Raw genomic sequence first — 20358 nt, forward strand, 5'->3', positions numbered from 1 at the left:
AGGATAGGTGAGGCCTCTGAAAAGCAAGGAAACATTTTGTACACTCACTTCTGCAATTGTTCCTCCCACCCAAGCCCTTTGCCCCAGACCTCGTTTCACCTGCCTGAGAGGCTAAAACAACCCTGGGGCTGATCGGTGCTGAAATATCTGTGTTGGTGGAAGCAAATCGCTGAGGGGCAGAGGGGTGACCGAGGGGACAGCACCGAGGGGTGGCCCTTCGATGTAAGTAGGAGGCATTACAGCTGGTATCGGACATGAGACAGCAAATTGGAGGTCGCTCACCTTAAATCCAGATGACCTATGCAGCAGGAATCCTGGAAAATAAATATACTGTATATTGGGTACAAATACAAGTGAAATACACTGTCTATAAATACATATCATCCAAATAAACGCATATATGCCTTGGTTTCAGAGCCCAGCACAACTGTGCTAGGTATGGGAAGGGCTGCAAGTTCTCCTGCTCAATCTGGATCTGAGGGCAGTGGCTCTCACCCAGCGCTTCCCACAACTGCAGGTCTTTTACCCACCTCTCCAGGGATTTCAGTGACACCTAAAAATGTGTTCATGTCAAAACGTTAAGAAAACTTAGCAGGCATGAAAATCCCTCCTGATTTACCTGATTTAGGGTGTATCGACTCCCTTGGGAGTGTTAGCGTGTAAGCAGGGGCATGGGCATCTCAAACTCTGTTTGAGAACTGACTCACTCACTGTGTGATGAAAACATTTTGCTCTCATCCTGCCCTGGTTTTGCCAGGAGCTGGGGAAGGGGTGACCTCTAACTAATTTTTCTGTGGGAAACAAGTTTGGAGAAACCCAGAAGGCTTCCTCCCTTCTTCTTCTCCACTTCAAGGCATCAAAGGGTTTTAAGAGCCGGCCCAACCTGGCCACAGTGTGGTCACTGGGGGGAGGTTTTCTCCCCAGACAGAGACTCCCAGGAAGGCTTCACACCTTCAGAGCATAGAGGCTCTGGTAGTTAATAGCAGCCAGCAAAGTAGAGTTGAATATAAGGAGGTCTTCAGAGTATTATTATTATTATTTAATAGAATGTGCTCTTCCGACATCAAAAGGGCTTCATGTTGTGAGAACAAACGCTCTGGGGGGAGGAGAAACATTTCACACCAAGGGGTAAGGAACAGATGGCCCTGGAAGAGCCACCACGCCAGGCCAGAGCTCCCAGTGCACTCCTGGGGTCTCTACTCTGGGAACAGAACCAGAGACCAGAGACTCTGGGCATCCCTTCCCCTTCCCCTCCTCCCACAGAGGGACAGCGTGGTGACTGCCATTAATAATTGACACAGTTCCGTTTCTTTAACTGGGAATTTCCCCTTCCTTTGGGATATTAAAAGAATAAATCTCCATTAAGACGTGGCTTTGTGTGTGAGAGTGGAGGGGGACTCGGCTAATTTTTCTGCTCATGAAAAATGCGATTCCAGGGACCCACAGACACATGGGGTTATAGAATCATAGAATCATAGAATAACCAGGTTGGAAGAGACCCATCGGATCATCGAGTCCAACCATTCCTATCAAACACTAAACCACGTCCCTTAGCACCTCGTCCACCCGTCCCTTAAACCCCTCCAGGGAAGGTGACTCAAAAAAAAATAGCCTTGTCGTTGTGTATCGTTTATATAAACCAAAGGAGTGTGTGTAGACCTCGTATTTGTGATCAAGTCCTACTGCGATGGGGTGAAGTCGTGCGTGGCTCTTGCTCTGCACCCTACACTGATGCGGTGTGGATGGAGCACACGTCCACTTCCCCTACGGACACACAGGTGCCTGCGTGGATACTGAAGCGCCTGTACCCGCTCCTTCTCTGGGTGTGGGGAGGACACGAGTGCCCCTCAGCACCTCACAGGAGCATCCCTGACCGGCCTCGGGTGTCCTGGAGTGGCCTTTCCAGCGGGTTTCGGGCTCTTAAGACAAAAGGGAGCGTGAGAAACTTGGAGGGAGAGCAGGGGCTTCCTGAGATTAGCCGTGTGCGGTGGTCGTTGTTAGAGAAACACGACTTGGCAGCGAGGGGGGCAAGGGGAATGGGGCAGGGAGGGGCCTGCAGGGACTTACATATGTAAGGGAGAATCGACACCCTCTCTGGACCCTTCCGGAGGCTCCCTTTGAGTTTCAAATGGAAGCGAGAGCTTTTGTTGTGCCCGACACACTGACACATCGGTGCCCTCCGGTTTGCCCCTGCCCTTCCTCTCCCCCCAGCTCCTCAGCCGAGCAGAGACCGGGGGCGAATCCTCCCCGTGGAAGCCCACGGGCTTTCCGAAATACAACGCCCTGTCGCGATGAGACAGCTTAAATCACACAGATCCTTCAATAGCGCTGGTTCAACGAGCAGGTTAACCCAAGCTGGTTCACACCCAACAGGTTATGAAGTCAATCTGGCTGCCTGTGCTTTCTTTTTCCTCTCCTGATGTTTTGCAGGCTGCTGCTTGTTTTTCTTATTCCTCTTCTTTTTACCCTTTCCCCCTCTGTTTTTTGGTTTGTGGTTTGTTTTTTTTTATTGTTGCTTCCCCCCTCACCTTATCTCTGAGCTAATTGCTTACTCCAAACTCTTTTCTTCCGAGTAATAGAGGACCATGAGGGGACGAAACACCTTGGGGGCAGAGGGATGCTCTGCCACCCAGACACACCGGGCCGGGTACCGGGCTCGGCTGCAGCATCTCCTGCGCTCATCCCTCACCCCACGCCCTCCTCACCGAAAATATTTGCAAATCTGACCAAGCCAGAACAATTGTTTCTGCTGGCAGCCCCTCTGTTTACTTGTTTAGAAACCCCAGAGGCTTTTCGAGGTAAAAAGGTCAGAGCTGCTGCACCCTGGCCGCTGCCTCCCCCTCTCCATCCCCTCCCCGGGGCGGCTCTGTGGGCTCCGACTCTGATACTGATGCTGTGGGGAACAGGCTTCAGAGGTCGCCTTGGGAAGCGAAAGGAAGGAAACCAAATTGACGCTTCGTTTTGGTTTTGGGTTTTGGGTTGAATCAGCCTCCGCTGTGTCCCCACCCCGGCTCCGTTCCCGTTAGCGATGCTGCTTCAATGATGCGGGACCCGCTTGCCGTGCCGGGATGCTCATGCTGAGGATGATGATGATTTTCTGTTCTCATCAGGCCCCGCCGAGCTGTGCAATAATTCCACGTTTCTACCCTCTCCTGTCGGGGCCAGCCCGATGCTGCCGGTGCTGAGTTGGGGTCGCAGGGAACCAGCCCACGGGAAGCAGGACCGGGAGGTTTCTCTGGAGCTTTGGCAGCAGCCGAAGACCTTTTCCTTCTTCCTCCTCCTCCCTCCGAGCCCAGGCTCCCCCCTCCCCGTGTCACTCACTTCCCTGGCCGGCAGAGATTTCCATTTGGCTCAAAGTCTTGCGTGTGGAAAAAAGTAAACTTTATTAGATTGAGGTAGTTTTATTTCGAGATACAGAGCACGGGGAAGGGAGTGGAGGGGGAAACAGGAGATTCCAATTAAGAAACTGCTAGTTTTTCTCAATGACGTTTTTCCCTTTCAAACAATCTTTAACAAAAGCTGCCGTGGTTTTCAGTCCGTCCTACCCAAAAGTGAGGAAGGGAAACAATTTAGCCATGGTTAAATAATGTTTTTGTGGGACTCCGATAAGCCTAAGAGGGTAGGGGTACAAGGAACCGTGCTACTTCACTCCAAGACCTCAGGCTATCGGGACGTACAATAAATAGCAGCCAGTGCATCAGTGCCGGGGGGAGCCAAGCGGCCCCCCCAGCCTTGTTCCCATCCACATTCACACCTCCTGCGACAGTGACCAGAGCACCCTGAGGTCGTGTCTTCGTTCTCTGACAGCACAACCCTTCCTCCCCCAGGATCAATCACAGCCACGGTCGCAGAGCGCGTAGAAAACCCTGTAAAAAGCAGTAGTAGTGCAAAATGGGAGCAGAGGAGTTGCTTCTTCTGCTTGGGGTTGGTTTGGGTCTTCGTAGAGGCCTCGAGCATCTGAGGCGCCTCAGATCTCATTCCAAGATATACATACAGTAAATAAAAAGGAAGCAGGCAAAAACACCCAAAACTTTTTTACAATCTCGCAGGGAGGAAAAAATACATCAAATGAAGTATTCTTTCAGGCAAAAGTCGTTGTGCACATTTTTAAAACGGGAGAAAACTAAATTCGTTTTAAAGTTCCTGTAGTTGAAAGTGCAGTTCCTATAGGGAAGGGAGAAGGGAGAGGGAGAGACTTCCCTGAGACCAACGCCTATTGCTAAGGGTGTACGAGGACACGGCTGCTCCTTTGGAGTCCGGTGTTGTGCAGAGGGTCTATAAATTAAGAGAGAGGAATGCAAGCAGGAGGGTTGGTGTCACACGTGTGGAGGCAGCCGGAGAGGGAAGAGGGCCTTGCTCTTGCACCCATGCAGCTGGGGCTGTGCGTGGGAGATGCGTGTTCGTGCGAGAGGGGCTGCAGGCACCGGTTGCCCTTCGAGGAAAGCCCCAGGCCCATCTCTGTGCCTCTCAGGACGACCCCGAGCTGGGAGAGGCCTCAGGTGAGGTGCAGTTGGACTGATCTGAGGCTTCACTCGCTTCCTTGGCAGACCTGGAGGCAACAGCCGGGGCAAGACCTTCCTTTTCCCTCTTCTTCTGCTTCATTCGCCTGTTCTGGAACCAGATCTTGACCTGGGTTTCGTTGAGCTCCAGGGTGGCAGCGATCTCCACCCGCCGGGCCCTGGTGAGGTACTTGTTGAAGTGAAATTCCTTCTCCAGCTCCGTCAGCTGCTTGGTGGTGAAGTTGGTGCGGATGGGGTTGGGTTGGCCCAGCAGTCCGTACTCCGACACTTTGGCTGTTGACGAGCAAACACCAAGAGGGCAGGAGCAGCCAGAGCAATTCCCCCCCTGGGACATGGGGGCTCTCCCCGCTCCCCTCTTCTCCTGGACATTTCACCTCCATCTCCCTCTCCACCTCTGCTACCTGGGGTTTCATGCTCCCTCCTGGGTTCTCAGCTATCCTTGGTTTCCCAACCCAGGGATACAACCTGGAGACACAGATCTTCTCGGGCTCTGCAGAGCTGCCCCCCTCCCTTACAACCATTCCCCTCACCCCAGATCCTTGCAAGCTGCCATGAACCTTGAAGGTGTGAGAGAAGGAGTGGAGGGGGAGGGCGAGGGTGATGATGTGGGGTGGAGGAAAGGTTGTGCTTCAAGGAAGATTGTGGAGAAGGAAGTTGAACAATAGGGGAGATGGAAGCCACGACTGTGCAAGAAGCAGGAAGCCCGGAACGTTTCCTATTCCGAGCTGGGCTGAAATCTCATTGGGCCTGCAGGGGACTGAGCTCAGAGACCTTTCCCTCAGTCTGGAAAATCTGTATTATTTCCTTAGCGATGAGGTGGTGTATAAACCAAAAACCCAAAGCAAAGCCAACCCGTGTTCCCTGGTTACCTTGGGTACAGACCCCGGGGAAGAAACAACCTTTCCTTGCCGGGCTGGGCTCTACCCACCCCGTTTCCCTCCTCTCCCAGGTGTGGGAACCGTCCCGGCCCAGCTCCGCGTTCCCCAAACTCACCTGTCTTGGGTGGGTTCCTCTTCACCCTCATCCAGTCGAAGGTCTGCGCGGTGCCGGGACACGGCTCGGAGGGGCAGGCAGGTTCTTTGTCCTCGTTTGGAGAAGGCGAGAGGTCGCTGTAAACTCCAGGCAAGTAGCTGGGTTGATCCTGCCCGTAAAGGTGCTGCGGGTACTGCCCGGCCGGCCCGCAGAAGCTCTCTGCCAGGGAGCCGAGGTTGGATCCCACGCTGGAGGGGTAACCAGCCGCTTGGAAATACACCCCATCCGCGTCCTGCTGGCCGAGGTAGAGCTGGTGGGGCCCGTAGCCGGGGCTGCAGGTCTGGGCAGGGTACCCAGCGGCTGGGGCAGCTCCCACGAAGGGGATGGGGCGGCCGGAGGAGGGAGGGTGGAAGCTGGGGCTCTGCTGGGGGAGCGGGGCAGCCCCACTGCCCCCCACCCCGAAGCACCCGTCCCCTTTAAAAGTGTCCCTGGCGGGGCTACCTGAGCAGGAGGGGAAGGAAGGGGAGCTCTGCTCGAAATGCTGGTAGGAGCCCGTCCCACGGTTACAAATTGCGTACTCTAAGAAGGAGTTCATCCTCGTATTGTCCATCTGCCACTGATGGAGGAGGGTCAGCCCGTTTTGGGGGGGATCCCGCCTGCCCTACAACCTTTAGGTAGTATGTCAAAGCTGTAAAACTTCCTTCCATGCCTCGCTGGCCCTCGAACCCCGCAGCCTTCGGTGGGGCCGGGGGGGACAAGGGGGGGGCTGCCACGTGGTCCTCCCCCAGCCCAATGGGCGAGGGGCTCCTGAAGTTTGTCCCCTCTCCCAGCTCATCCATCACAGCCCTGGCATTTGCATGACAAAGGGGTTTCAATCAAACCCTGCCCATCAATCTGATAACAACACGAATACGTCAAAAATCTTTCCTCAAAGACTTTCAAAGAGAGGAGGGAGGCGGGGTGCGCGGAGGGGGAAGAGGGACCGGAGGAAGAATTAGAATTATCAAGGCTGTTTTAAGTGCTAAAAAGGCCCCCAAGTCATGCCAATTCCAACAGAACTTGCCCCAACTTAAAAAGAAGCTTTTTCCCACCTTAGGTCCATGTGAGAAAAAAGGGAAAAGAGGTAGGGAGGTCTGACTCCTCTTCCCCCCAGCACAAAAGGATGCTCTTCTCTTCATTTCCAACATTTCCCTAGAAAGTGGCGTGAACATTTGGCGTTTGCTGGGCTGAGGAGTCAATAAAAGCTCCAAAGAAAGATACGCTCCATGTGTTTTAGTTTTTCCACACCGGCTTTGTGCCTAGGACCAGGGTGGGTAAAAGCAATGTAATCAAATCAATATTCTAATGAGGCAACGAAATAAAGTTAGGAAGACAGAATGTCTTTTGTTGGAGAAATACCATGCTCAGCTTACCAGTTGGAGGAATAGAACACAAAATGATCCATGTGTCTGTCTGTGGATCTCTCTGTCCCTACACATTCACTGCAGAAAACAGGAGATGGATTAAGAGCTTCAACCCACGCTGGAACTTTAAGCTCTGCTTTTCCAGGGCAAACCTGGTTTGATCTTTCCCCAAATTCGTTGTCAGAATGGAGTTTTCCCTGGCAGAGTCCAGCTGATGAGTAGGTGGAAAGCCTCTGACTTCAGGCTGGCCACTCCACTACTCAGAGAATGGAAACATAGGTAGGCAACATTTATTTAGTTGTTAGCAGAGGGAAGACAAGAGCACCCAACAATATGACGCCCACAGTCATTTGTTACTTGTCAGGATATTTACTGGTTATTCAGCCTCTAAGAAGAACCACGAGGGCTGGGTTGTGTTTTTTTTTTTCTTTCCTCCAGGCCAAAAGTTCACTTTGAAAGGCATAAACACGTCCTTTGGTTGGTGGGTTTGGCCGATGCAACACGTTGGGGTAACATTTGTTAAGAAACCGCAACACAGGCAGCCACAGCATCCACCTTCCTCCCTTCTTTAACCCCCCGAGAGAAAACGTGTGGCTCAGCCCACCACAACTCTCGTCCTTCAACAAAAAGAATAAGGAGAAAACAATTTCCAGAGCTACGTTCCTATTTATTCATTTATTCCGCTGACTTTGCTGATGCTGAGATATTGAAGAAGAAAATCTTTTAAGTTACAAATGTTCTCAGAAACTCGCTACCTCTTTTTTTTTTGTTGTTTTGCATAAAACAACCGAAAGTGATTACAAAGATTCAAAGCAACTCTCGTGTTCCCCTTGCAAGAGAAATCGGTTTCTAAATTGATTCCAGGAGTGCTTTTTATATTACGTTGCGCTCGCTTTTAAATTGAATGTATTATATTTAAACGATGCTTACAATAGATGATTTACGGGTGTAAAATGAAAAAAAAAAAGAAAAGGATAGATGTTTATTTCTTCTTTGAATCAATTCTTTCGTTTTGCCTGATAATTTTCCACCATGATCTCACTCCGCTGCTGCATTAAGGGGATGGTTTATGTCATCAAAACCCAGCTGGCTCCTGTAGTTTCGGAATTAGCTCCAAGAGAGCTTGCTGCTGCAGAGTCTGGAGGGAAATGTTTTGCTTGCGACTCCTCTTTGCGAAGGCTGAACCCAAGTTCAGAGCTGAGCAGCTCTGAGGTGAAACCGTTTCCTTGGCAGATGGAAAAGTCGGATAGGACGGGCTCATTCGTTTCGCAGCGAACATCCCAGTCAGAGCAGGGGATGAAGCTCGGTCCTGGGGCTCCTGGGAGCCGCTTCAACCCCAGCGTTAGGGAAAGTGAAGATATTAGTGAGAGGATCAGAAACGAGGAGACCATCAGCAGGATAATCTCGTTGTTTCACTGAGTTGTGAAAGTGAAGTTAGAGCCGAGGAGGGGGTGTGCGAAGTTGAATCGCTTTGGCAAAGGTGGGGTTTGTCCCTCTGGTGAGGTAATTGTCAGATCATAGAAGATGGGGTGTTGGAGCCAGAACGGGGCCGCTGCCCCCGGCTCTCCCCACCCCCGGGACACTGCGGGGCCGCTCGCCACTCGCCATCTGCTCCTCCCTGCAGCCCACTCAGACCCCTCAGCTCTTAGCCCCTCATCTCTTACCCCCTCATGTCTTACCCCCTCACCTCTTACCTGCTGTGGCAGCCCAGGCAGCAGATGAGGGGGCTGATTTCGGGGTGCGGCGGGAGGGAAGATGCTGGGAGCCCCCTCCCCTGCCCGGGACCAGCTCCCCTGGGCTCCCCTGGGCTCCCCTGGGCTCCCCTTCCCGGAGAAGCCGGAGGAGCCAGGCTGACGGTCCCGGGCAGGACGAGCTGCTCCTCGGCCCAGGTTGCCCTCTGGCTCCTCTTACTCCCCCGAAGTGAGTTGGTTTTCACCAAACTGCTTGGCTTGCGCGATATTTTCAGAGGCCGCAGCGCCAACGTCCATACAGACACCCTGGGAAATCGCTTGGAAATCGCTTTCCCGAATTTCCTGCTTAGCCTCTTGCCCTGGATCCCTTGTCAACTCGCTGCTGTGATTATTATTATTGGTTTTAATTGCCCTTGTGGAGAAGGCGTGACATCCAGTTTCGGCTCAGACCTTCGTAACCTGCGGGAGAAAAAGGCATCAGATCTTTTTATAACAACCTAACGCTCTCCCTTGCACATTTATTTATTTTAAAATCTCCTTTATGGGGAGTTGAGAGAAGGAGGCTAGTCAAGGCCATCAAAGAAAAGATCTAAATGGAGGTTCTCAGATTATCAGAGCTCTGTCCTCCCTCTCTCTTCCTCCCCCGAAAAGTTAATTAGCCTTTTATTATATTTATTGCTTGATTTTCACTTATGTATTGAAGAACACGGTAATTATTCCTACCCCCTACACAACACACGGCATCGTTTGAGGTGGCTGCTGTCTTTAATTCAACAGGATAAAAGCAAAATATCTGGAGATGGATGAGGATGGAGAGACAGCGGGGAGATTTTCTCTCTTTGATTCCTGGAAAAAGAAACTGCCGTCCAGGAGCGGGGTCGAGGGAACACCTCTCCTTTCCCTAGGAGCTGGTTTATTTTCTTTGAAACAACTCCTGGCATGGGGGTAGAACCTTCGAATGCCTCTTGCGGGAAGAAATCTTCACCCCAGACAGAGCGGCGAGGTCTCTGTGCAGGCGACTCAGAAGGAATGAAGCATTTCCAAAGGCTCCAGAGTGCTCAGAGTCTTCAGATGCTTCGGTTTGGAGTTATAAATAGAACTCTCTGCGGAGAAAGTTTGTGTGGTGCGTAAGAAATGTCACCCCTGGCTCCGCGGGGGTTGATTTATAAGCGGCTCTGCTGGCTCAGGGGGTGCGTGCTTGGCTGCGGATTTCGTTATCGCCAAAAAGGACTTGTCCCTAGAAGTTGTCAGATAAATTTATAGCCCCGGCGTGTGCCTTGGTTAGCTCATAGCCCGCTAAGTTATATTTGGGGCTAAAAACTGAAGAGGGGAAAATAAAATAGTGGGTGGAAAAATGCCTCAGAGTTTGGTGATACGAGAAGTAGCTGCTATTGCAGAAAGTGGAATATTTTGATTTAAGCTCAAGTGTTTTCGATATAATGGAGAGTCCGAAGAAGTGCAGAAGGAATTCTTTTCATGAGTTACAAGCACCGGGCTATCTCCGAGCTGAAAAGTCAACACGAGACAATTAAGATAAGATGTAATGACTATTATCTGCCTCTTCGGAGCGGGGTGGGTGGGACCAGGACCAGCTCCAGCCCCATGTCCTGAGGCTCCCTGGGTCGGGATGTCCATGCATCCTCCGGAGGGAGGGATGGAGCCAGGGGAAGGGGTAGTTTTTATGTTTTCACTCTCCTGTCCAGCATTTTGTGTGGAAGATCTGAGCGAGAAACGTTCCTTTTGGTGTTTTATCCTCTTCAGAGTGCCACAAACTCCTCAAATCCCGCCTCCTCCTGTGCCAAAAGGTCGAATTCCTCCTCCGATAGCTCTGGGGAACCTGCGCTGTTCCCTTGTGAGTTCCATCGGCTGTTTCGCTGTGGTCCCCAGGGCAGAGGTGTGTCCATATCACTAACGAGGCTCCTTTAAGCCTTTCTACATGATGAGAGGGGAGAGGAAAGGGCTGTACGTGCCTCTCCTGTGCTCTTGTTCGTAGCAGACAGACCCTGTGGGCTCCTCATCCCGGCTGAACCCCCCCCCCCAGGACAGCTCGGTCACCCCGAGGGACCCTCACCAGGGCTCAGGCAGCTCCAGGAGGACCGAGACTGAACCCGAGGGGTCCCAAAGCCTTCGAGTCTCATTCAAATCCAGCACCTGGCAGGCCCGACGGGTCCTAAACCCGCCCTTTAAGTGCATTAATTTATTAACGTCTTCATCAATGTTGCTAATATTACCATTATTAATAACCATCGTTAGCTTACACCGTATTCCGCTGGGACTGAGGACTAGATTCACCTGGACGAACTGCAGCGACTCTTTACTTAGTTTCTCTGCACCCTGCACTCTGTGTTTTCCCCTTCGAAGCATATAAAGAGGAAAAAATAACCGGCAAGGCTGAGATAGATGCGGGAGGTGCCAGGGAAGGTCCCCTCTGACAGTTCCTTCCTTTGCTGGTGGTGGAGCGCTAGGAGCGTTCCTCTGTTGTTGAGGAATGGGGTGCGTTTCAGTACTGGGAAATGATGCTACAGCTCAGCCGAGAAAGCTGTCACTGGAGAGATATTCCTGGAAAACCGAAGCCTGGCACCGGCAGCTCAGGAGGAAGGTCGAGGTGAGGTTCCCTAGGAGTTATCTCTTCCCATCTCGCACCAAAGACTCAGCTCCTGCCTCGCTGTCTCTCCTGCGTTTCCTTCTCTTCCCACCTGGAGCCTTCCCATGGGTTGGTTCAACATCTTCAGGGCTTCGAGTAGGTCTTTAGCAAACACATCCCCAGACTAGATCAGCACAAGATAAATATTACTTTAGCATCCCTACAGCACGTGCGAGCCTATCTCATTTGCATATTTCTAGGTTAATAATCGTGAGGCAATTGCAGTGTTTTGACAACGATCAAGAGCTGAATACGCTTAATATGCTTAATATATGCCCTCCAGTTGCACAGAACAGAAGGGCAGGGTTGCAAATATGCGTTCCTCATTTGTTTGACATTTTGAAGAAGGTAAAGAATGGCTGAACTAATGGCGAAATCTTACAGTCATTCAATAATTTAGATTTTATTGAATATTCCCCTTCTTTCCTCCGACATTTCAGTCTTGCTAATTAGGACAAATAAGAAGGGCCCTGCTGTTAGCAAGGATAATAACTGGCGAGGTTCCATTTATTAAGTCACTTTCCGTGGGTGTAGAATTGATCTGTGGCTGTGACTGGCATGCTTTCTAGACCTGCAGCAACTTTGAGGAGTCATTATGGTCTGCAGAAGGGCCCTTGTTAGAGATCCGTATTGATAAGGAGTTGGGGTGGGGGGGGGGTCGTGGAAACCCCTTCACCGCCCCCTCCCAGCCCCGAATGAGTGGGGGACCTGCAGAAACTGGTGTCCCTCTTGTCCCCTCCCCTCCGCCTCTCCCTTCCCCTCCTCTCTTCCCCACGGAAAGGGCGGGTGTGTTTGTGGAAATCCGCTGCGAGACCGATTTGCATCCGTATGCACGTATTTTCAAGCTGAATAAGAAAGGAGTTTCTTATTCAAAGGGGATGGACAGATCCATGATGCAGAGCAGAGCAGCTGAGAGACCCCGAGCAGAGCTGAGCATCCCTGGAGAACCGGGCAGGGCTGAGCATCCCTGGGGGACAGGGAAGGGCTGAGCATCGCTAGGGAACCGGGCAAGGCTGAGCATCCCCGGGGGCACCAGCCAGGGCTGAGCATCCCTGGGGCACAGGGCAGGGTTGAGCATCCCTGGGGTCCAGGCAAGGCTGAGCATCCCTGGGGCACAGAGCAGGACTGAGCATCCCTGGGGGACCAGCCAGGGCTGAGCATCCCTGGGGGACCAGGCAAGGCTGAGCATCCCTGGGGCGCAGCTGAGCATCCCTGGGGCGCAGCTGAGCATCCCTGGGGCACAGGACACGGCTGAGCATCCCTGGGGGACCAGCTAGGGCTGAGCATCCCTGAGGAACCAGGCAGGGCTCAACATCCCTGGGGAACCAGGCAGGGCTGAGCATCCATAGGGAACCAGGCAGGGCTGAGCATCTCTGGGGGACCAGGCAGGGCTGAGAGACCCCAGTGCAGGACTGAGAGGCCCGGGGCTGCTTGTCGGCTCATGGGGCTCTTGGCGTGAGCCAGCCCCGACCATCTGATTCCTTGCTCCTTGCCGTCCCCCAACAAGCCTGTATTCAGGATTGCGAGGGGGGAGGAGGCGAGAGGGGAAATCTGTAAAGCACTGGAACAAATGGCGCTTTGATAGACAACGTCTGGCAGTGCCAACGCTGCCGCTGAGTGCGTTCCAGAAGCTGGAGATATTAAATAAACTTAAAGATAATGAATAGCCTTCTGTGGTACTTGGGCTGTGCCTGGGCTTTCTTTCCCCTCGCGTAGCTCTGGGACTTCCAGAGCTGAGAGGAATCGGTGAGAGGGGGCAGAGCGGTGGGGGAGGGATGTGATGACTCCCAGGCCAGGATGGGAAGGCGACTCTCTTGCAGGCGGTGCAAGCCACGCGCTAAGCGCCTCCTTTTATTTATGAGAAGGTGTTAAGTAATGTTCGCTTGCATATTTTAATTGCAATCTGCTTCGATTTTCAATATAAACCTACTTCTTTCGGAGGCGAGATGAAACGCCTGCTCGTTTGGTAGTGAAGGAGGCTGGTAATATTAAAAATAAAAAGGTAGCGGTATAATCACCCTCCTTTGTTACAGCGGGGAGAAATAATCCAGATCTTCCACCAGCAATCGCGAAAACATCTGTCGGGGCTTTTCTTTATTTCGTTTCATTTCTTTTTACAGCTCGAAGTAGAAAGCGAGCCTGGGTCTGATGCTCTTTAATTCGAAATAAAATACCAGGCGACCACGAGGCGGTTTCCTGGGTTCCGCACTTTCCCTGGAGACTCCAGGGGGAATTTCACAGCCGGCAGCGGCTCCAGATTCCCTGGCTCGGGGGGACACAGCAGCCTCGGGGGAGCCCCCAAAGGCAGGGACCCCGCAAACCCTGCGCCCTCCCCAAACCCTGGAGAGCAAGGCTGGGGGCAGCGATGCTCGTTGGGCTGCTCCGCTCCTCTCCGCGGCTCCCTGCGCGGTTCTAAAGCCACCTCCGCGTGTCCCCCTCCTCCCCGAGCTCCTCTTTCCGCGTTACTTTCGCACAAACCCCGCTTGAACGCCTCCCAGATTTCTACCCGTGGCTGAGGAAACACCCGGGACTTAGCAAAGACGCAGAGTGATTTATTTTTTGGGTGTCACCGCGATTGATTCCTGCGCTGACCCCCTTTCAGTCACCAGCCTCCCCACCCCCTCCCTCCCTGAGATAGGAGGTTTGGAGTTAAATTCACACGTTGCGGGGAAGATTTCCGAAAGGGCACAAAGCGCCCTGGAAGGAGATCCCGGCTCTGTGGAGGAGATTCCGGATTTATGCAGGAGATCCCAGATTTATGAAGGAAATCCCAGATTCATAAGGCCGGGGGAGTTCTGGTTTGTGCTGCTGAAAAAGAGAAAAAAAAAAAAAAAAAAGCCTTCTTTCAGGCTCATCTTTCTCCCCTCTGTAGGATTTATTTGTTGGCGACAATGCCAGCAGCAACACCCTCCCTGGGTGGATTTTTTTGTACTTGCTCAAAATCCTCCCTTTCTCCCTTTTCCTTTTTTTTCCTTTTTTTTTCTTTTTTTTTCTTTTTTCTTTTTTTCCTTTTCTTTCATTTTTTTCTTTTATTTTCTTTCTTTTTTCTTTTTTTTGTCTTTCTTTTTTTTTTTTTTTTTGTAGTCCAGGTCGTTTCGAACGCCAATAATCGCGACACGGCACGTCTGTATTTGCTGCTGCAAGAGTTGAGAGGAGGAGGAGGGGGATGAAGGCCGGGAAGGGGCCGTGGAATGTGCGGGGGCTCCGCGCAGCGGCCCCAGCGCCTCCTTTGTGTCGCTCCCCATCCCTTTATCCGGAGGTTTCCTTACAGAAGGGGTTTTTTTTTCAGTCGCAAAAAAAATAACCTCAAGTATTAAAATTAGAAACAAAATTCCCGCTTTGATTTAGTAAAAAATCAAATAAATGAGACCTAAGCTGAAAGAAAATCCAGGCAGAAGTGAATACAGCAAAAATTTCTGACTCGCGAAACCTCTGAATTGTTAGTTGGGAGCAAATCCTTTTGTCTCCTCTCTCGATGCGCACGAGGAGATTATTAGGACATCAGTTCGGCGAAGAGAACAGAAGAAGGCGAATGATTTAGGGAGAAAATAAGACATTTTCCAACGAAATATGCCGCGACTCACGTTTCTTGGTTTTATAAAGACATTTATTTACGCTATGAAAATAATGTACAATAAATAATTTGCCATTTACTATTAAAGGATTTGAATAAATAGTCTACATCTAAAACGTAAAAAGAGGAAGGAAAATTCCTCTGATTTTTTAATTTTTTTAATTTTATTTTATTAAGAAATCTAAAAGTCTCGTTCTGATTCCTGAGAAAGTCCTTGGAAGGATTTACAAAGGTTTTTCTCTTGGGGGATGACATCTCTGCTGTGTTTGAGAACTACCGGCTGCTTTCTTCAAAATAAATTAATGAGGGGAATAAAACTATCATTAAATACCTGCATTTAAGCAAAACTCGGGTGCATCTTTCGCGTGAGCCTTTTAGAATAAATATTGGAAGGGGGATTCTGGTCCTGCAGTTTGAGGAGCTTTAAAAGAAAGGGGAGGAGGGTGATGAGAGTGGAGTGGAGGGGAGTGGGAGATGGTTCGTTGTGGGTTTATTTGGGGGGTGCCCTCTCCTATTTCAGGGAGCTAGTGGTGGGTTGGGATGGGGCTGGTGAGCCTGGAAGGGGCAGAAAAGGCGAAGGGAGGTGGGGAAGGGGGGGTCGCTACTGGAAATTTAAATGCTGCAGATCTATCGTACAAAGTGCGCTTGTAAAAAAGTCCAGATCTTCCTCGGAGAAGTGGACGGGGCTCTCCAAGCCCTGGAGAGCAGGAGAAAGCCCCTCAGCCAGCTGCAGGCAGGACTCGGCTGAGAAGATGCTCAGCTCGGGCAACAAAGGCGAATCCTGCCCCCCGGGGTAGGCAGGGACCGAGGGGGCGGCGGGGCCGGGATCCCCCTCGGGTTCCCGTTCCCCTCCAGCCTCCAGCCGGTTCCCAGGCTCCTCATTCCCCGCTTTTTCCCTTTGGAACGGAGCCGGGGGCTCCTCCGCCTCCTCCGCGGGGTCGCTGCCTTCATCCAGGCTGCGGTCCCCGTCGGGGTTTTCCTTGTGCTGCGTTTGCCTTTTGTGCTTCATCCGTCGGTTCTGGAACCAAACCTTCACCTGCCTCTCGGTGAGGTCGAGCAGAGCCGCGATTTCCACCCGCCGGGGCCTGCAGAGGTATTTGTTGAAGTGAAATTCCTTCTCCAGCTCCAGCAGCTGCGTGTTGGTGTAAGCGGTCCGCAGCCTCCGGGAGCCGCTGCTGTCTGCCAGCCCCTGGATTTCTTAAAAACATGGAAAACGTTGCAAAGAGAAGGGAAAGAGAGAAAGCGCAGGGTGCGGATCTGTCCCCCCTCCCTGGTGCGGGAAGGACAGAGCTGAGCCCCGCACCAACGAGCACGAGGTGGGGGTGGGGTGGGAGCCGCTACGGGAAAAAAATAAAATAAATAAATTCTTCCCACTGTGGAAGAGGGGTGGAAATCACTTTCCCAGCCCCTTGCCCCAAGGAGAGGACAGGATTATGCTCCCTGGCCTCTTCCTTTAGAGACCTTTCTTCTCCACCACCTTCGCGGACAACGGGAATTTCGACCCTTTCCTTCCCTGTTTTGTTATTTTTTTTTCTCCCCTTTGCCAGTAATTTGGGGCTGCGGGGCTTGAATTTAAGTATTTTCCTCTATTATCTTCGGTGTCCGCCCTGCTCCTGATAGAACCTTTATCCATTCAAATACTCAAGACAATTCACCGTTTCAGTATTTTAATGGATAAAGGTCCTGCCAGGGCTGCTGATCTCCCCGGCCCAGGGGCAGCTCGGGGTGAGGCTGCTGCGTTATTGGGGGAATTTCGGGGTGTATTTATTTCATTTTGCCATGGGGAGCCGGCTCTCCCCACCGTGCTGGGTGCTGAGAGTCCAGCTCTCGCTCTTTCTTTCCACCTCCCCATCCTGCTGGAAGCAGCCTCCGCCTTACCCACCCTTCTCCCCCCAACCTCCCCTCTCCCTGCTCTCCTTTCGTGGATTTTTTTTTATCCTGTAAGCTGTAAAAAATTAAAATAAAATAAAATAAACTTTAAAAAATTAAAAATCAGGGAGAAAAAGTCAAGAGAATGGCTGAGCTGCCAGGTCCCCCCGCTGGAGCTCGTAAAAAGCCCGGCTCCCCCGACCCCCTCTGCCTCTTCGATGTTGCAGAAGTTACATCAATTTTCTCTTTTCTTTGCTGGGGGAGGAGGCGGGGGACAAACCCTCCTCTCCCCCGGCTGGGTAAACGCCGCTGTGGATTTTATTACGTCGGGGGAGGTGGGGGCAAAGCCTGTTTGGGGGGGGGGGGGTAGGGTAGGGCTGCTCTGGGCTTGTTTATTATTCGGATCCTCTCCGATTTCAGCAAACACCCCCTCATGCCCCTCGTTATACGAACCTGCAGGAGATCCTGCGGCGGGGACCGGCGTCGAGGAAGATGATGGGGGGGAAGAGGAGGAAGAAGAAGAGGATGGAGCCTGGGTAGATTTCTTGGAGGATTTCTTCTCCTTCATCCAGGGGAATTCGGCTGCCAAGGGCTGTGCCGGAGGCTGGGGCTGGAGCTGGAGCAGGCCATGAGATGCTCTTTTTTGGCTCCTCGGTCTTGCCTGGCTGCTGGAACAAGGATTCAGGCTGAGGACGGTTTGCTCAAAAGGAGGAGGAATTAATGTCGAGTCCTTGATTGATGAAGTTTGAAATGTCTCCAGGACAGCGGGAAGAGACGTCAGGCACTCTGCGAGCGAAGGCTGGCTATTTATAAACCCGATCTCCCTCTCAAATTCAAAATTCATGGCTTTTCCAGGGCCCAGGGTTTAAAAAGCGGGAGGGGGGGGGGAGTGGGAGGAGGAGGGGAAGAAGGAAACAAATCTGCGGGCCTCAGTTTTTATGGCAGTGATGATGATGGTTCTCGGGCTTTTTATAATTGTTATATTGCTGATAATACAGGCGTATGGGGACCTTGCTCTATTAAACTCGAGACTGGGGCGAAATTGCAGCCAATTCCTGGTCACGTGGGCGGCCCCGGCCAATGGCAGGAGGGGCCTGGTGGCAAACAGAAAGCATTATTTTCTTTAATTGATTAAAAAAAAAAAAAAAAGGGCTAGAGAAGATCCCCAGAAAAGCACAAACACCCCCCCGTCCTGCCTTGGCCGGGGCTGAGGGCAGGGGCTGCCTGCACTGCCTGTCCTGCTTTTCCTTCTTTTCCTGCCTGTCCTTCTTTCCCTGCCTGTCCTACCTTCCCTTCTTTCCCTGCCTTTTCATCTTTCCCTGCCTGTCCTGCTTTCCCTTCTTTCCCTGCCTGTCCTGCTTTCGCTTCTTTCCCTGCCTGTCCTGCCTTTTCATCTTTCCCTGCCTGTATTCCTTTTCCTTCTTTCCCTGCCTGTATTCTTTTTCCTTCTTTCCCTGCCTGTATTCCTTTTCCTTCTTTCCTTGCCTGTCCTGCCTTTTCATCTTTCCCTGCCTGTATTCCTTTTCCTTCTTTCCCTGCCTGTATTCCTTTTCCTTCTTTCCCTGCCTGTCCTGCCTTTCCTTCTTTCCCTGCCTGTCTTCCCTTTCCTTCTTTCCCTGCCTGTCCTGCCTTTCCTTCTTTCCCTGCCTGTCTTCCCTTTCCTTCTTTCCCTGCCTGTACTCCCTTTCCTTCTTTCCCTGCCTGTCCTGCCTTTCCTTCTTTCCCTGCCTGTACTCCCTTTCCTTCTTTCCCTGCCTGTATTCCCTTTCCTTCTTTCCCTGCCTGTATTCCTTTTCCTTCTTTCCCTGTCTGTCCTGCCTTTCCTTCTTTCCCTGCCTGTATTCCCTTTCCTTCTTTCCCTGCCTGTCCTACCTTCCCTTCTTTCCCTGCCTGTATTCCCTTTCTTTCTTTCCCTGCCTGTCCTGCCTTTCCTTCTTTCCCTGCCTGTATTCCCTTTCCTTCTTTCCCTGCCTGTCTTCCTTTTCCTTCTTTCCCTGTCTATCCTGTCTTCCCTTCTTTCCCTGTCTTCCCTTCTTTCCCTGTCTGTCCTGCCTTTCCTTCTTTCTCTGCCTGCTCCTCCTTTCCTTCTTTCCCTGCCTGTCCTGCCTTTCCTGCCCTGATTCACCCTGTTATGTTACTTTTAAAGAAACAGCACAATCTTTCTGCTTCTAAAGCCCGTCTTAATGCACCCTTCACTCTTTCCTCCAAGGCCAAACATATTTTAAAGCCACGGATATCTCTGAAACCACATTTCATCCTTCCCAGCCTTTTTCCCCCTCTTCCCCCCCAGCCCATAAACAGCTCCACTTCCAGAGTTTACAAAATAAATAAATAAAATGAAAAGTCATTTCCCAAGAAGACTCCCCCCCTCAACTCCTTTTAATGTGCCCGGGTCCACACAAACCGAAAAGAAGAGAGAAACCATCAATCTTTTTCTCGAAAGACTTTTGACAGCTCGGCCTGGCTTACTCAGCAAAGAAATTTGGCTTTTGGTAAAGAGTTACTTAAGCCAAGGGAGACTTTAAAAGTTTGATCCAAGGGCCTGGACTCGTGAAGAAAGTAAAAATTTCGAGGGAGGAGGAACCCCAAATCTAAACTGCCTTCTGCTATGTGGAAATGGGGCTGGTTTGGAGTTTGTTCAAGCTCCATTTCTCCTATTTTGCAGCAGAAGGACTGAGCTGCATTCACGCAGGGAGAAGCCTGGAAACTTTTGTCAGTTGAAGCATCCGTGTGGGTGGTGAGGGGTCCTGAGGACCAGAATAAATCTACAGCTGCAGCCTTAGCGAAGGAGAGAAGGAAATGAAAAATTTACAACAGAAAGAAAAAGCTCGATTGAAGGGAGAACTTCCCTAAATAGTTCATTTCTGCGAACGTGCTTATCGAAATTGTAATAAATCCACCCAGTCTCGGCTTATTACGACTGATGTAAAACTGAGTAGTTGAGTTTCGCATCATTTCTTGCTTGTTTGGGTTATAGCGGAGTTTTAGGCATGTCGGGTTCCTCCCTGCTCCTTGAGGGACGGAGGCGTTCTCTGGGGGGCTGGGATACAGTGGAAGAGTTTGGGATGCAAAAGGAAACCCTTCTCAGCCTTTCCCAACGCTCCTGGGTGATTTTGCTGACGCTGAAGTTACAAAAAAAAAAAAGGAAAAAAAGAAGAAAGAAAAAAAATAAAGGGAAAAAGAAGAAAGAAAAAAAATAAAGGGAAAAAGAAGAAAGAAAAAAAAGAACCTCTTAGGGAAAGAGGTATTTTTCCCACGCACCAGGCGGAGGCAGAAGGAAAGAAATGTCCCCACGCCAGGGGAGAGGCACCGCTTTGTGCCAATAAATGCACAGCGTTAGGGAACGAGAAATGCGATAAATAAGATAAACCCAGGCCTGCCTCTTTGATGGAGTCAAACCGTGGATGTGAAGAGCTGAGGGAGAGAGGAGCCACTCTCCGAGCCTCGGAATTGCCTTCTCCTTCCCGATTTTAAGCAGATCCTGGGGATCCCTGACACAAACCCCAGCCGAGCCCGAGCTCACACGATTTTTATGCTTCTAAATTCCAGCATCGCCGAATCTGCATGGATGAGCATCGCCCAGCCTGGTCCTGGGAGAAAAACAAGCCCTGTCTCTGCTGCAACATCATTTATTGTTGTGCGAAGGTTGTGATTATTAACGTGGAACTCCATTTATGAAGAGAGA

The 20358-nt window shown here is 51.3% G+C and overlaps 2 protein-coding genes across 2 annotated transcripts; both read right to left on the bottom strand.

Annotated features, from left to right (window-relative positions):
* Positions 1 to 3383: 3383 nt before the first annotated feature.
* HOXB1 (homeobox B1) lies at positions 3384 to 6214 on the bottom strand. The gene is made up of 2 exons (XM_069876922.1): positions 5514 to 6214; positions 3384 to 4793 (listed from the first exon to the last, which is right to left on the bottom strand). Exons 1-2 carry the CDS (start codon positions 6100 to 6102, stop codon positions 4468 to 4470), a joined length of 915 nt encoding a protein of 304 aa, XP_069733023.1. The 5' UTR covers positions 6103 to 6214; the 3' UTR covers positions 3384 to 4467.
* An 8636-nt stretch (positions 6215 to 14850) lies between these two features.
* On the bottom strand, positions 14851 to 17715 carry HOXB2 (homeobox B2). Its single transcript, XM_069876758.1, has 2 exons — positions 17127 to 17715; positions 14851 to 16001 (listed from the first exon to the last, which is right to left on the bottom strand). Exons 1-2 carry the CDS (start codon positions 17515 to 17517, stop codon positions 15406 to 15408), a joined length of 987 nt encoding a protein of 328 aa, XP_069732859.1. The 5' UTR covers positions 17518 to 17715; the 3' UTR covers positions 14851 to 15405.
* Between the last annotated feature and the right edge of the window lie 2643 nt (positions 17716 to 20358).

Source organism: Phaenicophaeus curvirostris, chromosome 26 (genome assembly GCF_032191515.1).
Source record: "Phaenicophaeus curvirostris isolate KB17595 chromosome 26, BPBGC_Pcur_1.0, whole genome shotgun sequence".
NCBI classification, from domain to species: domain Eukaryota; kingdom Metazoa; phylum Chordata; class Aves; order Cuculiformes; family Cuculidae; genus Phaenicophaeus; species Phaenicophaeus curvirostris.